At 50.9% G+C, this 24,460-nt stretch overlaps 1 protein-coding gene across 1 annotated transcript in view; it reads right to left on the bottom strand.

Annotated features, from left to right (window-relative positions):
- The window catches only part of LOC135289038 (transcription factor 4-like), a 118,012-nt gene that overhangs the window by 69,894 nt on the left and 23,658 nt on the right, over positions 1-24,460 (bottom strand). Inside the window, 2 exon segments of the mRNA XM_064402420.1 lie at positions 18,766-18,862; positions 20,569-20,630. Coding sequence (XP_064258490.1) covers positions 18,766-18,862; positions 20,569-20,630 — 159 coding nt within the window.

Genomic DNA, 24,460 nt, shown 5'->3' with positions numbered 1-24,460 from the left:
TGAACAGGAGTTTGGGATTGTGGGCTGGAGTTTGGGATTGTGAACGGGAGTTTGGGATTGTGGGCAGGAGTTTGGGATTGTGAACGGGAGTTTGGGATTGAGAACGGGAGTTTGGGATTGTGAACAGGAGTTTGGGATTGTGAACAGGAGTTTGGGATTGTGAACGGGAGTTTGGGATTGTGAACAGCAGTTTGGGATTGTGGGCAGGAGTTTGGGATTGTGAACGGGAGTTTGGGATTGAGAACGGGAGTTTGGGATTGTGAACGGGAGTTTGGGATTGTGAACGGGAGTTTGGGATTGAGAACGGGAGTTTGGGATTGTGAACGGGAGTTTGGGATTGTGGGCAGGAGTTTGGGATTGTGAACGGGAGTTTGGGATTGTGAACGGGAGTTTGGGATTGTGAACAGGAGTTTGGGATTGTGAACGGGAGTTTGGGATTGTGAACGGGAGTTTGGGATTGTGGGCGGGAGTTTGGGATTGTGAACGGGAGTTTGGGATTGTGAACGGGAGTTTGGGATTGTGGGCGGGAGTTTGGGATTGTGAACGGGAGTTTGGGATTGTGAACGGGAGTTTGGGATTGTGAACGGGAGTTTGGGATTGAGAACGGGAGTTTGGGATTGTGAACGGGAGTTTGGGATTGTGGGCAGGAGTTTGGGATTGTGAACGGGAGTTTGGGATTGTGAACGGGAGTTTGGGATTGTGAACAGGAGTTTGGGATTGTGAACGGGAGTTTGGGATTGTGAACGGGAGTTTGGGATTGTGGGCGGGAGTTTGGGATTGTGAAAGGGAGTTTGGGATTGTGAACGGGAGTTTGGGATTGTGGGCCGGAGTTTGGGATTGTGAACGGGAGTTTGGGATTGTGGGCAGGAGTTTGGGATTGAGAACGGGAGTTTGGGATTGTGGGCAGGAGTTTGGGATTGTGGGCAGGAGTTTGGGATTGTGAACGGGAGTTTGGGATTGTGAACGGGAGTTTGGGATTGTGAACAGCAGTTTGGGATTGTGGGCGGGAGTTTGGGATTGTGGGCGGGAGTTTGGGATTGTGAATGGGAGTTTGGGATTGTGAACGGGAGTTTGGGATTGTGAACAGGAGTTTGGGATTGTGAACAGGAGTTTGGGATTGTGAACAGCAGTTTGGGATTGTGAACGGGAGTTTGGGGTTGTGGGCAGGAGTTTGGGATTGTGAACGGGAGTTTGGGATTGTGAACGGGAGTTCGGGATTGTGGTCAGGAGTTTGGGATTGTGAACGGGAGTTTGGGATTGTGAACAGGAGTTTGGGATTGTGAACGGGAGTTTGGGATTGTGAACGGGAGTTTGGGATTGTGGGCAGGAGTTTGGGATTGTGAACAGGAGTTTGGGATTGTGAACGGGAGTTTGGGATTGTGAACGGGAGTTTGGGATTGTGAACAGGAGTTTGGGATTGTGAACAGGAGTTTGGGATTGTGAACAGCAGTTTGGGATTGTGAACGGGAGTTTGGGGTTGTGGGCAGGAGTTTGGGATTGTGAACGGGAGTTTGGGATTGTGAACGGGAGTTCGGGATTGTGGTCAGGAGTTTGGGATTGTGACCGGGAGTTTGGGATTGTGACCGGGAGTTTGGGATTGTGGGCAGGAGTTTGGGATTGTGAACCGGAGTTTGGGATTGTGGGCAGGAGTTTGGGATTGTGGGCAGGAGTTTGGGATTGTGAACGGGAGTTTGGGATTGTGAACGGGAGTTTGGGATTGTGAACGGGAGTTTGGGATTGTGAACGGGAGTTTGGGATTGTGGGCAGGAGTTTGGGATTGTGAACAGGAGTTTGGGATTGTGAACGGGAGTTTGGGATTGTGAACAGCAGTTTGGGATTGTGGGCAGGAGTTTGGGATTGTGGGCAGGAGTTTGGGATTGTGAACGGGAGTTTGGGATTGTGGGCAGGAGTTTGGGATTGTGAACAGCAGTTTGGGATTGTGAACGGGAGTTTGGGATTGTGGGCAGGAGTTTGGGATTGTGGGCCGGAGTTTGGGATTGTGAACGGGAGTTTGGGATTATGAACAGGAGTTTGGGATTGTGAACGGGAGTTTGGGATTGTGAACGGGAGTTTGGGATTGTGGGCGGGAGTTTGGGATTGTGGGCAGGAGTTTGGGATTGTGAACGGGAGTTTGGGATTGTGAACGGGAGTTTGGGATTGTGGGCAGGAGTTTGGGATTGTGGGCGGGAGTTTGGGATTGTGGGCGGGAGTTTGGGATTGTGAATGGGAGTTTGGGATTGTGAACGGGAGTTTGGGATTGTGGGCAGGAGTTTGGGATTGTGAACGGGAGTTTGGGATTGTGGGCGGGAGTTTGGGATTGTGGGCGGGAGTTTGGGATTGTGAATGGGAGTTTGGGATTGTGAACGGGAGTTTGGGATTGTGGGCAGGAGTTTGGGATTGTGAACGGGAGTTTGGGATTGTGAACGGGAGTTTGGGATTGTGGGCAGGAGTTTGGGATTGTGAACGGGAGTTTGGGATTGTGAACGGGAGTTTGGCATTGTGGGCGGGAGTTTGGGATTGTGAAAGGGAGTTTGGGATTGTGAACGGGAGTTTGGGATTGTGGGTCGGAGTTTGGGATTGTGAACGGGAGTTTGGGATTGTGGGCAGGAGTTTGGGATTGTGGGCAGGAGTTTGGGGTTGTGGGCAGGAGTTTGGGATTGTGAACGGGAGTTTGGGATTGTGAACGGGAGTTTGGGATTGTGGTCAGGAGTTTGGGATTGTGAACGGGAGTTTGGGATTGTGGTCAGGAGTTTGGGATTGTGAACGGGAGTTTGGGATTGTGAACAGGAGTTTGGGATTGTGAACGGGAGTTTGGGATTGTGAACGGGAGTTTGGGATTGTGGGCAGGAGTTTGGGATTGTGGGCGGGAGTTTGGGATTGTGAACGGGAGTTTGGGATTGTGAACAGGAGTTTGGGATTGTGGGCAGGAGTTTGGGATTGTGAACCGGAGTTTGGGATTGTGGGCAGGAGTTTGGGATTGTGGGCAGGAGTTTGGGATTGTGAACAGGAGTTTGGGATTGTGAACGGGAGTTTGGGATTGAGAACGGGAGTTTGGGATTGTGGGCAGGAGTTTGGGATTGTGAACGGGAGTTTGGGATTGTGAACGGGAGTTTGGGATTGTGAACGGGAGTTTGGGATTGTGGGCAGGAGTTTGGGATTGTGAACAGGAGTTTGGGATTGTGAACGGGAGTTTGGGATTGTGAACAGCAGTTTGGGATTGTGGGCAGGAGTTTGGGATTGTGGGCAGGAGTTTGGGATTGTGAACGGGAGTTTGGGATTGTGAACAGCAGTTTGGGATTGTGAACGGGAGTTTGGGATTGTGGGCAGGAGTTTGGGATTGTGGGCCGGAGTTTGGGATTGTGAACGGGAGTTTGGGATTGTGGGCAGGAGTTTGGGATTGTGAAAAGGAGTTTGGGATTGTGGGCAGGAGTTTGGGATTGTGAACGGGAGTTTGGGATTGTGAACGGGAGTTTGGGATTGTGGGCTGGAGTTTGGGATTGTGGGCGGGAGTTTGGGATTGTGAACAGGAGTTTGGGATTGTGAACGGGAGATTGGGATTGTGGGCGGGAGTTTGGGATTGTGAACGGGAGTTTGGGATTGTGGGCGGGAGTTTGGGATTGTGGGCGGGAGTTTGGGATTGTGAACGGGAGTTTGGGATTGTGGGCAGGAGTTTGGGATTGTGAACGGGAGTTTGGGATTGTGAACGGGAGTTTGGGATTGTGAACGGGAGTTTGGGATTGTGGGCGGGAGTTTGGGATTGTGGGCGGGAGTTTGGGATTGTGAACGGGAGTTTGGGATTGTGAACAGGAGTTTGGGATTGTGGGCAGGAGTTTGGGATTGTGAACAGGAGTTTGGGATTGTGAACACGAGTTTGGGATTGTGGGCAGGAGTTTGGGATTGTGAACAGGAGTTTGGGATTGTGGGCAGGAGTTTGGGATTGTGGGCTGGAGTTTGGGATTGTGGGCAGGAGTTTGGGATTGTGAACGGGAGTTTGGGATTGTGGGCAGGAGTTTGGGATTGTGAACAGGACTTTGGGATTGTGAACAGGAGTTTGGGATTGTGAACGGGAGTTTGGGATTGTGAACGGGAGTTTGGGATTGTGAACGGGAGTTTGGGATTGTGAACGGGAGTTTGGCATTGTGAACGGGAGTTTGGGATTGTGGGCAGGAGTTTGGGATTGTGGGCAGGAGTTTGGGATTGTGAACGGGAGTTTGGCATTGTGAACGGGAGTTTGGGATTGTGGGCAGGAGTTTGGGATTGTGGGCAGGAGTTTGGGATTGTGAACGGGAGTTTGGGATTGTGAACGGGAGTTTGGGATTGTGGGCAGGAGTTTGGGATTTTGAACGGGAGTTTGGGATTGTGGGCAGGAGTTTGGGATTGTGAACAGGAGTTTGGGATTGTGAACGGGAGTTTGGGATTGAGAACGGGAGTTTGGGATTGTGAACGGGAGTTTGGGATTGTGGGCAGGAGTTTGGGATTATGAACAGGAGTTTGGGATTGTGAATGGGAGTTTGGGATTGTGAACGGGAGTTTGGGATTGTGGGCAGGAGTTTGGGATTGAGGGCAGGAGTTTGGGATTGTGAACGGGAGTTTGGGATTGTGAATGGGAGTTTGGGATTGTGGGCTGGAGTTTGGGATTGTGGTCAGGAGTTTGGGATTGTGAACGGGAGTTTGGGATTGTGAACAGGAGTTTGGGATTGTGGGCTGGAGTTTGGGATTGTGAACGGGAGTTTGGGATTGTGGGCAGGAGTTTGGGATTGTGAACGGGAGTTTGGGATTGAGAACGGGAGTTTGGGATTGTGAACAGGAGTTTGGGATTGTGAACAGGAGTTTGGGATTGTGAACGGGAGTTTGGGATTGTGAACAGCAGTTTGGGATTGTGGGCAGGAGTTTGGGATTGTGAACGGGAGTTTGGGATTGAGAACGGGAGTTTGGGATTGTGAACGGGAGTTTGGGATTGTGAACGGGAGTTTGGGATTGAGAACGGGAGTTTGGGATTGTGAACGGGAGTTTGGGATTGTGGGCAGGAGTTTGGGATTGTGAACGGGAGTTTGGGATTGTGAACGGGAGTTTGGGATTGTGAACAGGAGTTTGGGATTGTGAACGGGAGTTTGGGATTGTGAACGGGAGTTTGGGATTGTGGGCGGGAGTTTGGGATTGTGAACGGGAGTTTGGGATTGTGAACGGGAGTTTGGGATTGTGGGCGGGAGTTTGGGATTGTGAACGGGAGTTTGGGATTGTGAACGGGAGTTTGGGATTGTGAACGGGAGTTTGGGATTGAGAACGGGAGTTTGGGATTGTGAACGGGAGTTTGGGATTGTGGGCAGGAGTTTGGGATTGTGAACGGGAGTTTGGGATTGTGAACGGGAGTTTGGGATTGTGAACAGGAGTTTGGGATTGTGAACGGGAGTTTGGGATTGTGAACGGGAGTTTGGGATTGTGGGCGGGAGTTTGGGATTGTGAAAGGGAGTTTGGGATTGTGAACGGGAGTTTGGGATTGTGGGCCGGAGTTTGGGATTGTGAACGGGAGTTTGGGATTGTGGGCAGGAGTTTGGGATTGAGAACGGGAGTTTGGGATTGTGGGCAGGAGTTTGGGATTGTGGGTAGGAGTTTGGGATTGTGAACGGGAGTTTGGGATTGTGAACGGGAGTTTGGGATTGTGAACAGCAGTTTGGGATTGTGGGCGGGAGTTTGGGATTGTGGGCGGGAGTTTGGGATTGTGAATGGGAGTTTGGGATTGTGAACGGGAGTTTGGGATTGTGAACAGGAGTTTGGGATTGTGAACAGGAGTTTGGGATTGTGAACAGCAGTTTGGGATTGTGAACGGGAGTTTGGGGTTGTGGGCAGGAGTTTGGGATTGTGAACGGGAGTTTGGGATTGTGAACGGGAGTTCGGGATTGTGGTCAGGAGTTTGGGATTGTGAACGGGAGTTTGGGATTGTGAACAGGAGTTTGGGATTGTGAACGGGAGTTTGGGATTGTGAACGGGAGTTTGGGATTGTGGGCAGGAGTTTGGGATTGTGAACAGGAGTTTGGGATTGTGAACGGGAGTTTGGGATTGTGAACGGGAGTTTGGGATTGTGAACAGGAGTTTGGGATTGTGAACAGGAGTTTGGGATTGTGAACAGCAGTTTGGGATTGTGAACGGGAGTTTGGGGTTGTGGGCAGGAGTTTGGGATTGTGAACGGGAGTTTGGGATTGTGAACGGGAGTTCGGGATTGTGGTCAGGAGTTTGGGATTGTGAACGGGAGTTTGGGATTGTGAACAGGAGTTTGGGATTGTGACCGGGAGTTTGGGATTGTGACCGGGAGTTTGGGATTGTGGGCAGGAGTTTGGGATTGTGAACCGGAGTTTGGGATTGTGGGCAGGAGTTTGGGATTGTGGGCAGGAGTTTGGGATTGTGAACGGGAGTTTGGGATTGTGAACGGGAGTTTGGGATTGTGAACGGGAGTTTGGGATTGTGGGCAGGAGTTTGGGATTGTGAACAGGAGTTTGGGATTGTGAACGGGAGTTTGGGATTGTGAACAGCAGTTTGGGATTGTGGGCAGGAGTTTGGGATTGTGGGCAGGAGTTTGGGATTGTGAACGGGAGTTTGGGATTGTGGGCAGGAGTTTGGGATTGTGAACAGCAGTTTGGGATTGTGAACGGGAGTTTGGGATTGTGGGCAGGAGTTTGGGATTGTGGGCCGGAGTTTGGGATTGTGAACGGGAGTTTGGGATTATGAACAGGAGTTTGGGATTGTGAACGGGAGTTTGGGATTGTGAACAGGAGTTTGGGATTGTGGGCGGGAGTTTGGGATTGTGGGCAGGAGTTTGGGATTGTGAACGGGAGTTTGGGATTGTGAACGGGAGTTTGGGATTGTGGGCAGGAGTTTGGGATTGTGGGCGGGAGTTTGGGATTGTGGGCGGGAGTTTGGGATTGTGAATGGGAGTTTGGGATTGTGAACGGGAGTTTGGGATTGTGGGCAGGAGTTTGGGATTGTGAACGGGAGTTTGGGATTGTGGGCGGGAGTTTGGGATTGTGGGCGGGAGTTTGGGATTGTGAATGGGAGTTTGGGATTGTGAACGGGAGTTTGGCATTGTGGGCGGGAGTTTGGGATTGTGAAAGGGAGTTTGGGATTGTGAACGGGAGTTTGGGATTGTGGGTCGGAGTTTGGGATTGTGAACGGGAGTTTGGGATTGTGGGCAGGAGTTTGGGATTGTGGGCAGGAGTTTGGGGTTGTGGGCAGAAGTTTGGGATTGTGAACGGGAGTTTGGGATTGTGAACGGGAGTTTGGGATTGTGGTCAGGAGTTTGGGATTGTGAACGGGAGTTTGGGATTGTGGTCAGGAGTTTGGGATTGTGAACGGGAGTTTGGGATTGTGAACAGGAGTTTGGGATTGTGAACGGGAGTTTGGGATTGTGAACGGGAGTTTGGGATTGTGGGCAGGAGTTTGGGATTGTGGGCGGGAGTTTGGGATTGTGAACGGGAGTTTGGGATTGTGGGCAGGAGTTTGGGATTGTGGGCAGGAGTTTGGGATTGTGAACCGGAGTTTGGGATTGTGGGCAGGAGTTTGGGATTGTGGGCAGGAGTTTGGGATTGTGAACAGGAGTTTGGGATTGTGAACGGGAGTTTGGGATTGAGAACGGGAGTTTGGGATTGTGGGCAGGAGTTTGGGATTGTGAACGGGAGTTTGGGATTGTGAACGGGAGTTTGGGATTGTGAACGGGAGTTTGGGATTGTGGGCAGGAGTTTGGGATTGTGAACAGGAGTTTGGGATTGTGAACGGGAGTTTGGGATTGTGAACAGCAGTTTGGGATTGTGGGCAGGAGTTTGGGATTGTGGGCAGGAGTTTGGGATTGTGAACGGGAGTTTGGGATTGTGAACAGCAGTTTGGGATTGTGAACGGGAGTTTGGGATTGTGGGCAGGAGTTTGGGATTGTGGGCCGGAGTTTGGGATTGTGAACGGGAGTTTGGGATTGTGGGCAGGAGTTTGGGATTGTGAAAAGGAGTTTGGGATTGTGGGCAGGAGTTTGGGATTGTGAACGGGAGTTTGGGATTGTGAACGGGAGTTTGGGATTGTGAACGGGAGTTTGGGATTGTGGGCTGGAGTTTGGGATTGTGGGCGGGAGTTTGGGATTGTGAACAGGAGTTTGGGATTGTGAACGGGAGTTCGGGATTGTGGGTAGGAGTTTGGGATTGTGAACGGGAGATTGGGATTGTGGGCGGGAGTTTGGGATTGTGAACGGGAGTTTGGGATTGTGGGCGGGAGTTTGGGATTGTGGGCGGGAGTTTGGGATTGTGAACGGGAGTTTGGGATTGTGGGCAGGAGTTTGGGATTGTGAACGGGAGTTTGGGATTGTGAACGGGAGTTTGGGATTGTGAACGGGAGTTTGGGATTGTGGGCGGGAGTTTGGGATTGTGGGCGGGAGTTTGGGATTGTGAACGGGAGTTTGGGATTGTGAACAGGAGTTTGGGATTGTGAACGGGAGTTTGGGATTGTGAACGGGAGTTTGGGATTGAGAACGGGAGTTTGGGATTGTGAACAGGAGTTTGGGATTGTGAACGGGAGTTTCGGATTGTGGGCTGGAGTTTGGGATTGTGAACGGGAGTTTGGGATTGTGAACAGGAGTTTGGGATTGTGAACGGGAGTTTAGGATTGTGAACAGCAGTTTGGGATTGTGGGCAGGAGTTTGGGATTGTGGGCAGGAGTTTGGGATTGTGAACGGGAGTTTGGGATTGTGGGCAGGAGTTTGGGATTGTGGGCAGGAGTTTGGGATTGTGGGCAGGAGTTTGGGATTGTGAACGGGAGTTTGGGATTGTGAACGGGAGTTTGGGATTGTGAACGGGAGTTTGGGATTGTGGGCAGGAGTTTGGGATTGTGGTCAGGAGTTTGGGATTGTGAACGGGAGTTTGGGATTGTGGGCTGGAGTTTGGGATTGTGGTCAGGAGTTTGGGATTGTGAACAGGAGTTTGGGATTGTGAACAGGAGTTTGGGATTGTGGGCTGGAGTTTGGGATTGAGAACGGGAGTTTGGGATTGTGGGCGGGAGTTTGGGATTGTGGGCTGGAGTTTGGGATTGTGGTCAGGAGTTTGGGATTGTGAACAGCAGTTTGGGATTGTGAACGGGAGTTTGGGGTTGTGGGCAGGAGTTTGGGATTGTGAACGGGAGTTTGGGATTGTGAACGGGAGTTTGGGATTGTGGGCAGGAGATTGGGATTGTGGGCAGGAGTTTGGGATTGTGGGCGGGAGTTTGGGATTGTGGGCAGGAGTTTGGGATTGTGAACAGCAGTTTGGGATTGTGGGCAGGAGTTTGGGATTGTGAACAGGAGTTTGGGATTGTGAACAGGAGTTTGGGATTGTGGGCAGGAGTTTGGGATTGTGAACGGGAGTTTGGGATTGTGGGCAGGAGTTTGGGATTGTGAACGGGAGTTTGGGATTGTGAACGGGAGTTTGGGATTGTGAACGGGAGTTTGGGATTGTGGGCAGGAGTTTGGGATTGTGGGCGGGAGTTTGGGATTGTGAACCGGAGTTTGGGATTGTGAACAGGAGTTTGGGATTGTGAACGGGAGTTTGGGATTTTGGGCAGGAGTTTGGGATTGTGAACAGGAGTTTGGGATTGTGGGCAGGAGTTTGGGATTGTGGGCAGGAGTTTGGGATTGTGAACGGGAGTTTGGGATTGTGGGCTGGAGTTTGGGATTGTGGGCAGGAGTTTGGGATTGTGGGCAGGAGTTTGGGATTGTGAACGGGAGTTTGGGATTGTGAACGGGAGTTTGGGATTGAGAACGGGAGTTTGGGATTGTGAACGGGAGATTGGGATTGTGGGCAGGAGTTTGGGATTGTGAACGGGAGTTTGGGATTGTGAACGGGAGTTTGGGATTGTGAACAGGAGTTTGGGATTGTGAACGGGAGTTTGGGATTGTGAACGGGAGTTTGGGATTGTGGGCAGGAGTTTGGGATTGTGAACAGCAGTTTGGGATTGTGGGCAGGAGTTTGGGATTGTGAACAGGAGTTTGGGATTGTGAAAGGGAGTTTGGGATTGTGAACGGGAGTTTGGGATTGTGGGCAGGAGTTTGGGATTGTGAACGGGAGTTTGGGATTGTGAACGGGAGTTTGGGATTGTGAACGGGAGTTTGGGATTGTGGGCAGGAGTTTGGGATTGTGAACAGGAGTTTGGGATTGTGAACAGGAGTTTGGGATTGTGAACAGCAGTTTGGGATTGTGAACGGGAGTTTGGGGTTGTGGGCAGGAGTTTGGGATTGTGAACGGGAGTTTGGGATTGTGAACGGGAGTTTGGGATTGTGAACAGCAGTTTGGGATTGTGGGCTGGAGTTTGGGATTGTGAACGGGAGTTTGGGATTGTGGGCAGGAGTTTGGGATTGTGAACGGGAGTTTGGGATTGTGAACGGGAGTTTGGGATTGTGAACGGGAGTTTGGGATTGAGAACGGGAGTTTGGGATTGTGAACGGGAGTTTGGGGTTGTGGGCAGGAGTTTGGGATTGTGAACGGGAGTTTGGGATTGTGAACGGGAGTTTGGGATTGTGAACAGCAGTTTGGGATTGTGAATGGGAGTTTGGGGTTGTGGGCTGGAGTTTGGGATTGTGGGCAGGAGTTTGGGATTGTGAACGGGAGTTTGGGATTGTGAACGGGAGTTTGGGATTGTGGGCTGGAGTTTGGGATTGTGGGCGGGAGTTTGGGATTGTGAACAGGAGTTTGGGATTGTGAACGGGAGTTCGGGATTGTGGGCAGGAGTTTGGGATTGTGAACGGGAGATTGGGATTGTGGGCGGGAGTTTGGGATTGTGAACGGGAGTTTGGGATTGTGGGCAGGAGTTTGGGATTGTGGGCAGGAGTTTGGGATTGTGAACCGGAGTTTGGGATTGTGAACGGGAGTTTGGGATTGTGAACGGGAGTTTGGGATTGTGGGCGGGAGTTTGGGATTGTGGGCGGGAGTTTGGGATTGTGAACGGGAGTTTGGGATTGTGAACAGGAGTTTGGGATTCTGAACGGGAGTTTGGGATTGTGAACGGGAGTTTGGGATTGAGAACGGGAGTTTGGGATTGTGAACAGGAGTTTGGGATTGTGAACGGGAGTTTCGGATTGTGGGCTGGAGTTTGGGATTGTGAACGGGAGTTTGGGATTGTGAATGGGAGTTTGGGATTGTGAACGGGAGTTTAGGATTGTGAACAGCAGTTTGGGATTGTGGGCAGGAGTTTGGGATTGTGGGCAGGAGTTTGGGATTGTGAACGGGAGTTTGGGATTGTGGGCAGGAGTTTGGGATTGTGAACGGGAGTTTGGGATTGTGAACGGGAGTTTGGGATTGTGGGCAGGAGTTTGGGATTGTGGGCAGGAGTTTGGGATTGTGAACGGGAGTTTGGGATAGTGAACGGGAGTTTGGGATTGTGAACGGGAGTTTGGGATTGTGGGCAGGAGTTTGGGTTTGTGGTCAGGAGTTTGGGATTGTGAACGGGAGTTTGGGATTGTGGGCTGGAGTTTGGGATTGTGGTCAGGAGTTTGGGATTGTGAACAGGAGTTTGGGATTGTGAACAGGAGTTTGGGATTGTGGGCTGGAGTTTGGGATTGTGGTCAGGAGTTTGGGATTGTGAACAGCAGTTTGGGATTGTGAACGGGAGTTTGGGGTTGTGGGCAGGAGTTTGGGATTGTGAACGGGAGTTTGGGATTGTGAACGGGAGTTTGGGATTGTGGGCAGGAGATTGGGATTGTGGGCAGGAGTTTGGGATTGTGAACGGGAGTTTGGGATTGTGAACAGGAGTTTGGGATTGTGGGCAGGAGTTTGGGATTGTGGGCAGGAGTTTGGGATTGTGAACGGGAGTTTGGGATTGTGAACGGGAGTTTGGGATTGTGAACGGGAGTTTGGGATTGTGGGCAGGAGTTTGGGATTGTGGGCAGGAGTTTGGGATTGTGAACCGGAGTTTGGGATTGTGGGCAGGAGTTTGGGATTGTGGGCAGGAGTTTGGGATTGTGAACGGGAGTTTGGGATTGTGGGCAGGAGTTTGGGATTGTGAATAGGAGTTTGGGATTGTGGGCAGGAGTTTGGGATTGTGGGCAGGAGTTTGGGATTGTGAACGGGAGTTTGGGATTGTGAACGGGAGTTTGGGATTGTGGGCGGGAGTTTGGGATTGTGAACGGGAGTTTGGGATTGTGAACGGGAGATTGGGATTGTGAACGGGAGTTTGGGATTGTGGGCAGGAGTTTGGGATTGTGGGCAGGAGTTTGGGATTGTGAACGGGAGTTTGGGATTGTGAACGGGAGTTTGGGATTGTGGGCTGGAGTTTGGGATTGTGGTCAGGAGTTTGGGATTGTGAACAGGAGTTTGGGATTGTGAACAGGAGTTTGGGATTGTGGGCTGGAGTTTGGGATTGAGAACGGGAGTTTGGGATTGTGAACGGGAGTTTGGGATTGTGGGCTGGAGTTTGGGATTGTGGTCAGGAGTTTGGGATTGTGAACAGCAGTTTGGGATTGTGAACGGGAGTTTGGGGTTGTGGGCGGGAGTTTGGGATTGTGAACGGGAGTTTGGGATTGTGAACGGGAGTTTGGGATTGTGGGCAGGAGTTTGGGATTGTGGGCAGGAGTTTGGGATTGTGAACGGGAGTTTGGGATTGTGGGCAGGAGTTTGGGATTGTGAACAGGAGTTTGGGATTTTGAACGGGAGTTTGGGATTGTGGGCGGGAGTTTGGGATTGTGGGCAGGAGTTTGGGATTGTGAACAGCAGTTTGGGATTGTGGGCAGGAGTTTGGGATTGTGAACAGGAGTTTGGGATTGTGAACAGGAGTTTGGGATTGTGGGCAGGAGTTTGGGATTGTGAACAGCAGTTTGGGATTGTGGGCAGGAGTTTGGGATTGTGAACGGGAGTTTGGGATTGTGAACGGGAGTTTGGGATTGTGAACGGGAGTTTGGGATTGTGGGCAGGAGTTTGGGATTGTGGGCAGGAGTTTGGGATTGTGAACACGAGTTTGGGATTGTGGGCAGGAGTTTGGGATTGTGGGCAGGAGTTTGGGATTGTGAACGGGAGTTTGGGATTGTGGGCAGGAGTTTGGGATTGTGAATAGGAGTTTGGGATTGTGGGCAGGAGTTTGGGATTGTGGGCAGGAGTTTGGGATTGTGAACGGGAGTTTGGGATTGTGAACGGGAGTTTGGGATTGTGGGCGGGAGTTTGGGATTGTGAACGGGAGATTGGGATTGTGGGCGGGAGTTTGGGATTGTGGGCGGGAGTTTGGGATTGTGAACAGGAGTTTGGGATTGTGGGCAGGAGTTTGGGATTGTGGGCAGGAGTTTGGGATTGTGAACGGGAGTTTGGGATTGTGAACGGGAGTTTGGGATTGTGGGCTGGAGTTTGGGATTGTGGTCAGGAGTTTGGGATTGTGAACGGGAGTTTGGGATTGTGGGCAGGAGTTTGGGATTGTGAACAGGAGTTTGGGATTGTGAACGGGAGTTTGGGATTGTGAACGGGAGTTTGGGATTGTGGGCTGGAGTTTGGGATTGTGGTCAGGAGTTTGGGATTGTGAACGGGAGTTTGGGATTGTGAACGGGAGTTTGGGATTGTGAACAGGAGTTTGGGATTGTGGGCTGGAGTTTGGGATTGAGAACGGGAGTTTGGGATTGTGAACGGGAGTTTGGGATTGTGGGCTGGAGTTTGGGATTGTGGTCAGGAGTTTGGGATTGTGAACAGCAGTTTGGGATTGTGAACGGGAGTTTGGGGTTGTGGGCAGGAGTTTGGGATTGTGAACGGGAGTTTGGGATTGTGAACGGGAGTTTGGGATTGTGGGCTGGAGTTTGGGATTGTGGTCAGGAGTTTGGGATTGTGAACGGGAGTTTGGGATTGTGAACGGGAGTTTGGGATTGTGAACGGGAGTTTGGGATTGTGGGCAGGAGTTTGGGATTGTGAACGGGAGTTTGGGATTGTGAACGGGAGTTTGGGATTGTGAACAGGAGTTTGGGATTGTGGGCAGGAGTTTGGGATTGTGGGCGGGAGTTTGGGATTGTGGGCAGGAGTTTGGGATTGTGAACAGCAGTTTGGGATTGTGGGCAGGAGTTTGGGATTGTGAACAGGAGTTTGGGATTGTGAACGGGAGTTTGGGATTGTGGGCAGGAGTTTGGGATTGTGAACGGGAGTTTGGGATTGTGGGCAGGAGTTTGGGATTGTGAACGGGAGTTTGGGATTGTGAACGGGAGTTTGGGATTGTGAACGGGAGTTTGGGATTGTGAACGGGAGTTTGGGATTGTGGGCAGGAGTTTGGGATTGTGGGCAGGAGTTTGGGATTGTGAACCGGAGTTTGGGATTGTGGGCAGGAGTTTGGGATTGTGGTCAGGAGTTTGGGATTGTGAACGGGAGTTTGGGATTGTGGGCAGGAGTTTGGGATTGTGAATAGGAGTTTGGGATTGTGGGCAGGAGTTTGGGATTGTGGGCAGGAGTTTGGGATTGTGAACGGGAGTTTGGGATTGTGAACGGGAGTTTGGGATTGTGGGCGGGAGTTTGGGATTGTGAACGGGAGTTTGGGATTGTGAACGGGAGATTGGGATTGTGAACGGGAGTTTGGGATTGTGAACGGGAGTTTGGGATTGTGGGCAGGAGTTTGGGATTGTGGGCAGGTGTTTGGGATTGTGAACGGGAGTTTGGGATTGTGGGCAGGAGTTTGGGATTGTGAACGGGAGTTTGGGATTGTGAACGGGAGTTTGGGATTGTGGGCAGGAGTTTGGGATTGTGAATAGGAGTTTGGGATTGTGGGCAGGAGTTTGGGATTGTGAACAGGAGTTTGGGATTGTGAACGGGAGTTTGGGATTGTGAACGGGAGTTTGGGATTGTGGGCAGGAGTTTGGGATTGTGGGCAGGTGTTTGGGATTGTGAACAGGAGTTTGGGATTATGATCAGGAGCCCAGAATCATGGACAGGAGTCTGGGATTAGGGACAGGAGGTCCCCAGCGCCTCCGGAGATGTCACAACTCCAGGTCGTCACACGAAACAACTCCTTCAAAACTGTTTAAACCCCAACGGCGAGGAATGTAAACTTCCCTGCAAAGTCTGGAGGACAACCTCGTATTTCAAGGCTCCTCTGCCGCACACGAATCGCCACAGTCGACAGTTTCTATTTATACATCTGCTTCCCAAAGAAATGGAGATGTCCTTGTCATTTCTTTTCTGCGCGACCGCAGAGCTCGCAATCCTGACTGGCAGCGCTTAACGAATCCATTAACTCTTGATTGGGAATTTTTTTTTTATATTTGTGGCTGGTTTCAAGCAGCTTTCAAAGCTCCGGGTGGGGTTTTGGGTTTGGGATCATCTCCAAGGATGGGGAGTCCCTGGAAAAGCCCAGCTTGGGATGGTGGAAGGTGGCAGGAATGGGGCGATCCTTAAAATCCATCCCAAACCATTCCCTCGGAAGGCAGCACAAAATGGCTCCAAGCCCCATCCCCGAAATTCCTGGACAGTTTTGGCCTCCCAGTTCCTCGTGTCCCTTTTGCAGCTGCCGTAACGGAGTTGGTGTGAAAAGGAATTAACGTTCCCGCCGTGCCAGACACCGAGGCAGAAAATCCCAAATCTGCCAGGCTGGAATGTAATCCCATTTGAGGAAATGTTGAAATCATCGCCGCGGAAGGTTAAAAAAATACGGAGCGGGCTGAGTCAGATGCACAGCATGGAAAATTTCATCCCAAATGTTTACAGCTTGGCGATTGAAAGCAAGGCCTTTTAACGCTGTGTTGGGTAAACTTCGCTAATCTGCAAAAAATTCCCGTTCTGCTCATAATAACGGGAACGGAATCAAAGCTGCTGGGATGAGACGGGGAAATCCCGTTAAAAACGGGCTCGGCCAAGGACACTGGGGGAAATTCGGGGTCTCTGGAGCATTTGCAGGGACAAACCCAAATCTTCATGGTGAGCAAAGCGAGGGAGGCATGGAATGGTGAAGAATTGGAAGGGAATGTTCCAGAAGCTGCGGGCCGTCCCAGATCCATGGGATCTGCTGCCTTGGAAGTGCTGTCCTGGGTGTCCCCTGGGGCTGGCCCTGGCAGGACAAGGGGCCACCAAGGGGCCACCAAGCACGTTTGGGTTGTTGGAAGGGGACTAGGGGGATAAAACCCTTCGCAGAGGGGACACGGGGACGGGAGTGGCGGTGACAAGCGCCACGTGCTGGGGCTGGGGACAGCGTTGGTGATGGCCCTGGCTGCAGTCGTGACCTCTTTTGCAGCCGTCGTAATTCCATCAGCCTGAAGCCATTCCATTGCCACTGCCATTGACATCGCCACTGCCATTGTCACTGGCATTGTCATTGTCACTGCCACTGCCATTGTCACTGTAATTCCCATTGCCATTGTCACTGCAGTTGTCACTGCCATTGCCACTGCCATTGACATCGCCACTGCCATTGCCACTGTCACTGCCACTGCCATTGCCATTGTCACTGCCACTGCCATTGTCACTGCCATTGTCACTGCAATTCCCATTCCCATTGCCATTGGCACTGCCATTGTCACTGTCATTGTCATTGTCACTGTCACTGCCATTGCCAATGCCATTGTCACTGCCATTGCCATTAACAATCCATTCCATTGTCACTGCCATTGCCACTGCCATTGCCACTGCCATTGTCACTGCCATTGCCATTGCCATTAACAATCCATTGCCATTGGCACTGCCATTGTCACCGCCATTGTCACTGTAATTCACATTGCCATTGTCACTGCAGTTGTCACTGCCATTGCCATTAACAATCCATTGCCACTGTCATTGCCATTGCCACTGCAATTCCCATTGCCATTCTCATTGCCATTGTCACTGTCACTGTCACTGCCATTGTCACTGCCACTGTAATTCCTACTGTCATTGCCATTGCCACTGTCACTGCCGTTGCCATTTCCACTGCCATTCCCATTAACAATCCATTGCCATTGGCACTGCCACTGCCGTTGCCATTGTCATTGCCATTGCCACTGCCACTCCCTCTGCCATTGCCACTGCCATTGCCACTGCCATTGTCATTCCCGTTGTCACTGCCATTGCCACTGCCATTGTCACTGCAATTCCCATTGCCATTGCCACTGCCACTGCCACTGCCATTGCCACTGTAATTCCCATTCCCACTGCCACTGACATTAACAATCCACTGCCACTGCCATTGTCACTGCCACTGTAATTCCCATTGCCACTGTCATTAACAATCCATTCCCATTGTCACTGGCAATGCCACCGCCCCTGTCATTCCCATTGTCACTGCCATTGACACTCCCCACTCCCCCTGCCCTTCCCATTACCATTGCCATTTCAACTGCCATTGCCATTGCCACTGCCACTGTAATTCCCATTGCCATTGCCATTGACAGTGCCCCTGCTCTTCCCATTGCCACCGCCATTGCCACCGCCATTGCCATGGCCATTCCCATTGTCACTACCATTCCCATTTCCATGCCCATTGCCATTGCCATTTCAATTGCCATTGTCACTACCATAGCCATTCCCATTGCCACTGCCATTCCCACTGCCGTTGCCACTGTCATTGCCATTGTCACTACCATTGCCATTGTCACTACCATAGCCATTCCCATTGCCACTGTCATTGCCATTGTCACTACCATTGCCATTGTCATTCCAATTCCCATTGCCATTCCCACTGTCACTGCCATTGCCATTCCCATCCCACTGCCATTCCCATTTCCATGCCCATTGCCATTGCCACTGTCACTGCCATTGCACTGCCATTCCCATTCCACTGCCACTGCCACAGCCACTGTAATTCCCATGGCATTCCCATTGCCACTGCCACTGCCATTCCATTGTCATTGTCATTGCCATTGCCATTGCCATTGCCATTGCCATTGCCATTGCCATTGCCATTGCCATTGCCACTGCCATTGCATTCCCACTGCAATTCCCATCCCATCCCATCCCCATTGCAATTCCCACCCCATTCCCATTCCCATTCCCACCCCATTCCCATGCCATTCCCACAGGGCACCATGACCTCCCATCCCGTCCCCGGGCGCTGCTGCCCCATCCCACATCCACAGCGAGCCGCAGCTGCAAAACCCCCCCGAGACCACGGAGCAGAAACATCAGCACGTCCCAAACTCCTCCTCGGGAACTCTGCCACCCTGCCCCGTGCCCCGAGGGAACGCTGCCAGCTCCAGGAGTGTCCCACGACTCCCAGCTCCTTCCCAATCCCACCTTTCATTCCAGAGCTGCGGAATGACGCGCGGCAGCCACAGCTCGAGGCTTCAAAGGGAAGAGTTTGCCCAGCCTGAGCACGACCAGTGCTTTGCCATCATTTATTTAATTTAATCAAACTCATTAATCAGCCTGAATTAAAGAACCGAGCAATGGCTCCATCACAAAGCTCTAGCACAGAATCCCGGGATCGTTCCAGTTGGAAGAGATCTCCAGGAGCGTCGATGCTCCTGCTGGCTGACCCCACGGTGTTCCTTGGACACCTCCCTCCCACTCCAAACACGTTCCCAGTGTCCCCTGCTCCTTTTGGGATTTAGTTATTAGGAGCTTTTCCTGCTTTAAAAATCCCATTCCAAGGAAAAAGCCAAACTGGTTTTGCATCACGAATCCACCATGAAATACAGTTATAGATAAAAAAAATATAAAGTGTAGGTGAAACGGATATCAAACACTAAATGCCATCACAGCACTTTTTTCACACCATAAAAAACCGGGAAATTGAAACAAATCCATGTTTCCCCAAAAACGAGGACGAGGGCTTGAAGGCCCCCGGATTTTGTTTGGTCCCACTTCCCCCACCCCAACGAGGGAGGAAATTCCGGGTTCTTACTTTGTATTCTGGAATTGACAAAGGGAGGAGAGAGATTGTCGTGTGAGCCGAGGTCTCTGCCCGCCACGTGGTCGTAGTGAGTCCCATCTCCATAGTTCTGGCAAGAAAAAACACAATTTTACACCTCGGAACAGCCAAAAGCCCAGAGCTCCCTGCTCACTAAGAAACATCACTCCCTTGGGGTTTTTTTTTTTTCCTGCTGATTGGCTGGAATGAAACATTCCAGAGAGTTTTTTGTGTTTTTAGTTCCCAATGAGAATCCTGAACCCTGGAGGTTTGGGATGAGGTTCCCGAAATCCCAAATCGGCTCAAAACCCTCTGGGGAAGGGTCTCCTGTTTAAAGCCCGTGGAGGAAGCAGGTCTCCTGCTGTGGGAATTCCATTCCAGCAGGAAAAAGCGAGGTCAGGCTGTTTGCGGAATAATTCCGCCACTTAATGCCCGGCCCCGATTCAAATTCCCGAATCCTTCGGCGGGCTCGTGCTCCTTTTCTTTCCATCCCCCCCGCTTCATTCAGGGCTTTGGAGGCAGAAATAATCGGTGTGGGCCAATTCCCCGTTTCCTTTTCAAAACATTTTTCCCTCGGAAGCAATACAAGTGTCAAGGGCGGAAAAAAAAGGGGCAGGAAAATCAAAGTGACAGACGGGAGCGGGGATGACGTCAGGGACGCAAAGAAGAAAAGTGACCGGGATTCCTTCCTGCAGGCGTTGAGGGTGAGGAGGGGATGAAGATCCCGCTCTTCCTCGCTGCTCCAGAGCCCGGAGCTGCCGGAATCCCAAGTGAATTGGGAAATTATTAAGAAGTAATTGAAATAAATTTAAATAAGGAAATTTTTTGGTTTTGGGAGCAAAGAAAGGGGTGCTCCTGTCGGGCTGGGAGCCGGAGTCCCAAGTGAATTGGGGATCAATTAAGAAGCAATTGAAATAAATTTAAATAAGGAAATTTTTTGGTTTTAAGAGCGGGGAAAGGGGTGCTGGGAGCCAGAGTCCCGAGTTAATTGGGAAATTATTAAGAAATAATTGAAATAAATTGAAATAAATAAGGAAATTTTTTCGTTTTAGGAGCGGGGAAAGCGGTGCTCCAGTTGGGCTGGGAGCCGGAGCCCCAAGTTAACTGGGAAATTATTAGGAAATAATTGAAATACATGTAAATAAGGAAATTTTTTGGTTTTAGGAGTGGGGAAAGGGGTGCTGGGAGCCGGAGCCCCGAGTTAATTGGGGAACGATTAAGAAGCAATTGAAATAAATGTAAATAAGGAAATTTTTTGGTTTTAGGAGCGGGGAAAGGGATGCTCCAGTCGGGCTGGGAGGATGCAGCTGTGCTGCTGCAAAAGCTGCTCTTCCCACCAAGGCATCCCCATCCCGAGGTGTCAGAAAAATGTGGATAACTGTCCACAGGAGCAATCGGAGTGACTGGGCCCAGCTGGCTCCCAGATCCCACATTTGCCCCCCGGGAATTCCGGCCTGGAGCAGATGGGATGTGCCAAAGTGGCCCAAATCGCAGCCAGGTGGCCGCTCCGGTGCCAATCTTGGTGTCATGGGGGCGGGCACGGATGGGGCTGGGCCTCACCTTCCATCCCCAAAAATCCCTAAAACTCCAGGGGCAGAGAGCGAAACATTGGGAATGAACCACGACCCCGTCAGTAATGAGCTCATTAATATGCACAGAAATCATGGACTGCTTCGGGTTGGACGGGAGAAAATGGAAAAGCTCAAAGGAGCCATTTTCAGGAGAGCGCGCGTTCCTCCAGGAGCTTTTCCGCACGTCTCCAGCGTGGCGGGGGGATCAAGATGGAATTGCACTTACCCGGGATGGGCTCGGATGTCCTGCGTTCCCCCAGGACCCTGAGCTAGGTCTGTCTTCTACACCTGGGGACAAAGAAGTTCTTTAGGCTTCGCGGAAATCGGTCCCGCCTTCAGCGGGAAATTAACGCGGCAAATTAATCTCGCGGCGGCGTTAATTAGGGAGAGGTGTGAGGGGACGAGGGCGGGAGAGGCTCCTGGCCCTGGCGGGTGAAGTGAACGCATTGGAATTCACGGCGGGAAGGGGGCGGGACACGAGGAACGCGGAGAAGAATTCCTGCAGAATTCCAGTAAAAATTCCTGCAGAAATCCCAGCACAATTCCTGCAAAAATTCCTGCATAATTCCAGCAAAAATTCCTGAACAATTCCTGCACAATTCCAGCAAAAATTCCAGCAAAAATTCCTGCAAAATTTCCTGCACAATTCCAGCACAATTCCTGCACAATTCCTGCACAATTCCTGCACAATTCCAGCAAAATTTCCTGCACAATTCCTGAACAATTCCAGCAAAAATTCCAGCAAAAATTCCTGCAAAATTTCCTGCACAATTCCTGCACAATTCCTGCAAAAATTCCAGCACAATTCCAGCAAAAATTCCTGCAAAAATTCCACCACAATTCCTGCACAATTCCTGCACAATTCCAGCACAATTCCTGCACAATTCCAGCAAAATTTCCTGCACAATTCCTGAACAATTCCAGCAAAAATTCCAGCAAAAATTCCTGCAAAATTTCCTGCACAATTCCAGCACAACTCCTGCAAAAATTCCAGCACAATTCCTGCACAATTCCTGCAAAAATTCCAGCACAATTCCAGCAAAAATTCCTGAAAAAATTCCACCACAATTCCTGCACAATTCCTACGAAATTCCTGCAGAATTCCTGCACAATTCCCGCACAATTCCAGCACAATTCCTGAACAATTCCAGCACAGTTCCAGCAAAAATTCCAGCAAAAATTCCTGCACAATTCCAGCAAAAATTCCAGCACAATTCCTGCACAATTCCCGCACAATTCCTGCACAATTCCAGCACAATTCCTGCAAATTACCTGCACAATTCCAGCACAATTCCTGCAAAAATTCCAGCAAAATTCCGGCACAATTCCTTCTCAATTCCCGCACAATTCCAGCACAATTCCTGCACAATTCCGGCACAATTCCTGCACAATTCCTGCACCATTCCAGCACAATTCCAGCACAATTCCTGCACAATTCCCAAGTGTCCAGCACGAGGACTGACGGACACCTGGGCAGGACAGAACTCGTATGGTTCTCACCCATTCTCATTCCCAGAATTCCCGAGAAGGTTCCGGGGCTTTTCCAACATTCCACAAATTTTCATTCTTTCCCCCAATCAGGATTTCCATTCTCTCCCTACCAGACGAACGCGTTAACAGCACGCGACACTCGGAGGGAAATATTTAATTAATCTCCAAAAAAGAAGCCGTGGATCACTTACCTGACAGATCCAATCAAGCGTCCCATCAGGTTAATTAGGGAGATTATTTTTAAAAAATCACTTGTGTTATGTAACAGGCGATGCTGGAAACCACGGGACGTTCAGCAGAATTCCCAAACCCCGCCCCGGTGTCCACTCGGGAAGGAAATTCCCCCTTGGGGTGGAAGATTGGAGGGATCACCCAAGGTTCCTCCAGGGATGGGGCAGTGCCACCCTGGCATCCTTCGGAAGGGGCATTCCCAGCAATCCATCCCAATTTTCCTGGGATTTCACCCGAAAAGCGCCGCCCCTCTGCGAAGCGTCACCGAGGAGCCCTAACGAAGTGACCCTGACGGAGAAATCCATTTCTTCGTCCCTAATCAAATCCGAGCGGGTTGACAGAAGGCAGGAGCTGAATCCGGCTCTTCCCGGCTAATTGGAAAAAGGCCGTTAGTTCTCATTAAAACCATCTTTGGGGATGGGCAGAGGAGGCGGCGCCGGCTCCAACGCTGCCCTGGAACAGCCCCTAAGGAACACGGGGGGATTCTCCATTCCAGGTGCTCCAGATCCAGCTGAGATCCAGAGGAAAAGGAGCAGAAAACACCTCAAGAACTTGGATGGATTCTCCAATTCCTGCTTTTCAGACCATCATAGAGCTCCTGCTTCCAACCACTCCAGTTCCAGCTGAGATCCAGAGGAAAAGGAGGAGAAAACATCTAAGGAACCTGGATGGATTCTCCATTCCAGGTGCTCCAGATGCAGCTGAGATCCAGAGGGAAAGGAGCAGAAAACACCCGGATGGATTCTCCAGTTCCTGGTGCTCCAGCTCGAGATGAGATCCAGAGGAAAAGGAGAAGGAAACACCTGGATGGATTCTCCAATTCCAGGTGCTCCAGATGCAGCTGAGATCCAGAGGAAAAGGAGGAGGAAACACCTGGATGGATTCTCCAATTCCAGGTGCTCCAGATGCAGCTGAGATCCAGAGGAAAAGGAGGAGGAAACACCTGGATGGATTCTCCAATTCCAGGTGCTCCGGATCCAGCTGAGATCCAGAGGAAAAGGAGGAAAAAACACTTCAAGAACATGGATGGATTCTCCAGTTCCAGGTGCTCCAGAAGGAGCTGAGATCCAGCGGAAAAGGAGGAGAAAACACTCAAGGAACCTGGATGGGTTCTCCTGTTCCAGGTGCTCCAGCTCGAGATGAGATCCACAGGGAAAGGAGAAAACACTTGAGGAACCTGGATGGGTTCTCCTTAACCTGGATTCTCCAATTCCTGCTTTTCAGACCAGCATGGAGCTCCTGCTTCCAACCACTCCAGCTGGAGATGAGCTCCAGAAGAAAAGGTTTTCCAGAAGAAAAGGGTTCAGAGCTGCTGCATCCCAGAATTCCGGCTTTTTCCAAGTCCTTCCTGTTCTCCTGGTGTGGAGGAGAAGGTGGAATTCCAGCCTGGAGTGGTGGGAGGTGTTCTCCCAGAATTCCAGCTTTTTCCAAGTTCTTCTTGGTGTGGAGGAGAAGGTGGAATTCTAACCTGGAGTGGTGGGAGGTGCTCAGAGCTGCTGCATCCCAGAATTCCAGCTTTTTCCAAGTCCTCCTTGCTCTCCTGGTGTGGAGAACCTTCCCTGGAGGAACCTTCCCACCAGGCAGCAGCTCCTTGCCGAGGGCACTCCTCAAAGCTGGAGAACTTCAGGAACCACCTGGGAGGAGAAGGTGGAAACGCTTCCATGGCTTTCCATGACACGGGACAGCTCGGGCACTTCCCTGGCTCCAGATCATCCCTCAAGCCATCCGATGAGGAATTCCAGGTTTTCTCCGAGGCGTGGGCTGGTGGAAGGTGTCCCTGCCCTCGGAATGGGATCGTCCTGTGGGTCCTTCCAACCCAAGCCACCCCAGAACCCCACGGTGCGACCGCAGGAATGTCGGCGTTCATTGGGAACCGTTCCAAAATTCATCGTTTATTCCAGGTTTGTCGTCAAAAATCAAAATTACGATGAATTTGTGGCTCTCGTGGATCCTTTGGGCTTCATGAGAAGCTTTTTTGTCACCCGGGGTTGGTCCTTGGAGAAGAAAAGGGATCAAGGAACGGGTTTGGAGTGACCTGGAGGAACAAACCCAGCAGAGCCAGAGAAATCCAGGAAAGGAAGGATTTCCTTGGAGAAAAAGGCAGGAAAAGCAGGATTTCCTTGAAGGAAAAGCAGGATTTTCCTTGGAGGAAAAGTAGGATTTTCCCGGGAGGAAAAGACAGGATTTTCCTTGGAGGAAAAGCAAAATTTCCTTGGAGAAAAAGCAGAATTTTCCTTGGAGGAAAAGCAGGATTTCCTTGGAGGAAAAGCAGGATTTTCCTTGGAGGAAAAGCAGGATTTCATTGGAGGAAAAGCAGGATTTTCCTTGGAGGAAAAGTAGGATTTTCCTTGGAGGAAAAGCCAGGAAAAGCAGGATTTCATTGGAGGAAAAGCAGG

Source organism: Passer domesticus, chromosome W (assembly GCF_036417665.1).
Source record: "Passer domesticus isolate bPasDom1 chromosome W, bPasDom1.hap1, whole genome shotgun sequence".
Lineage (NCBI taxonomy): Eukaryota > Metazoa > Chordata > Aves > Passeriformes > Passeridae > Passer > Passer domesticus.
Note: the sequence above shows the minus strand (reverse complement) of the source record. Positions and strands in the feature narration are given on the sequence as shown.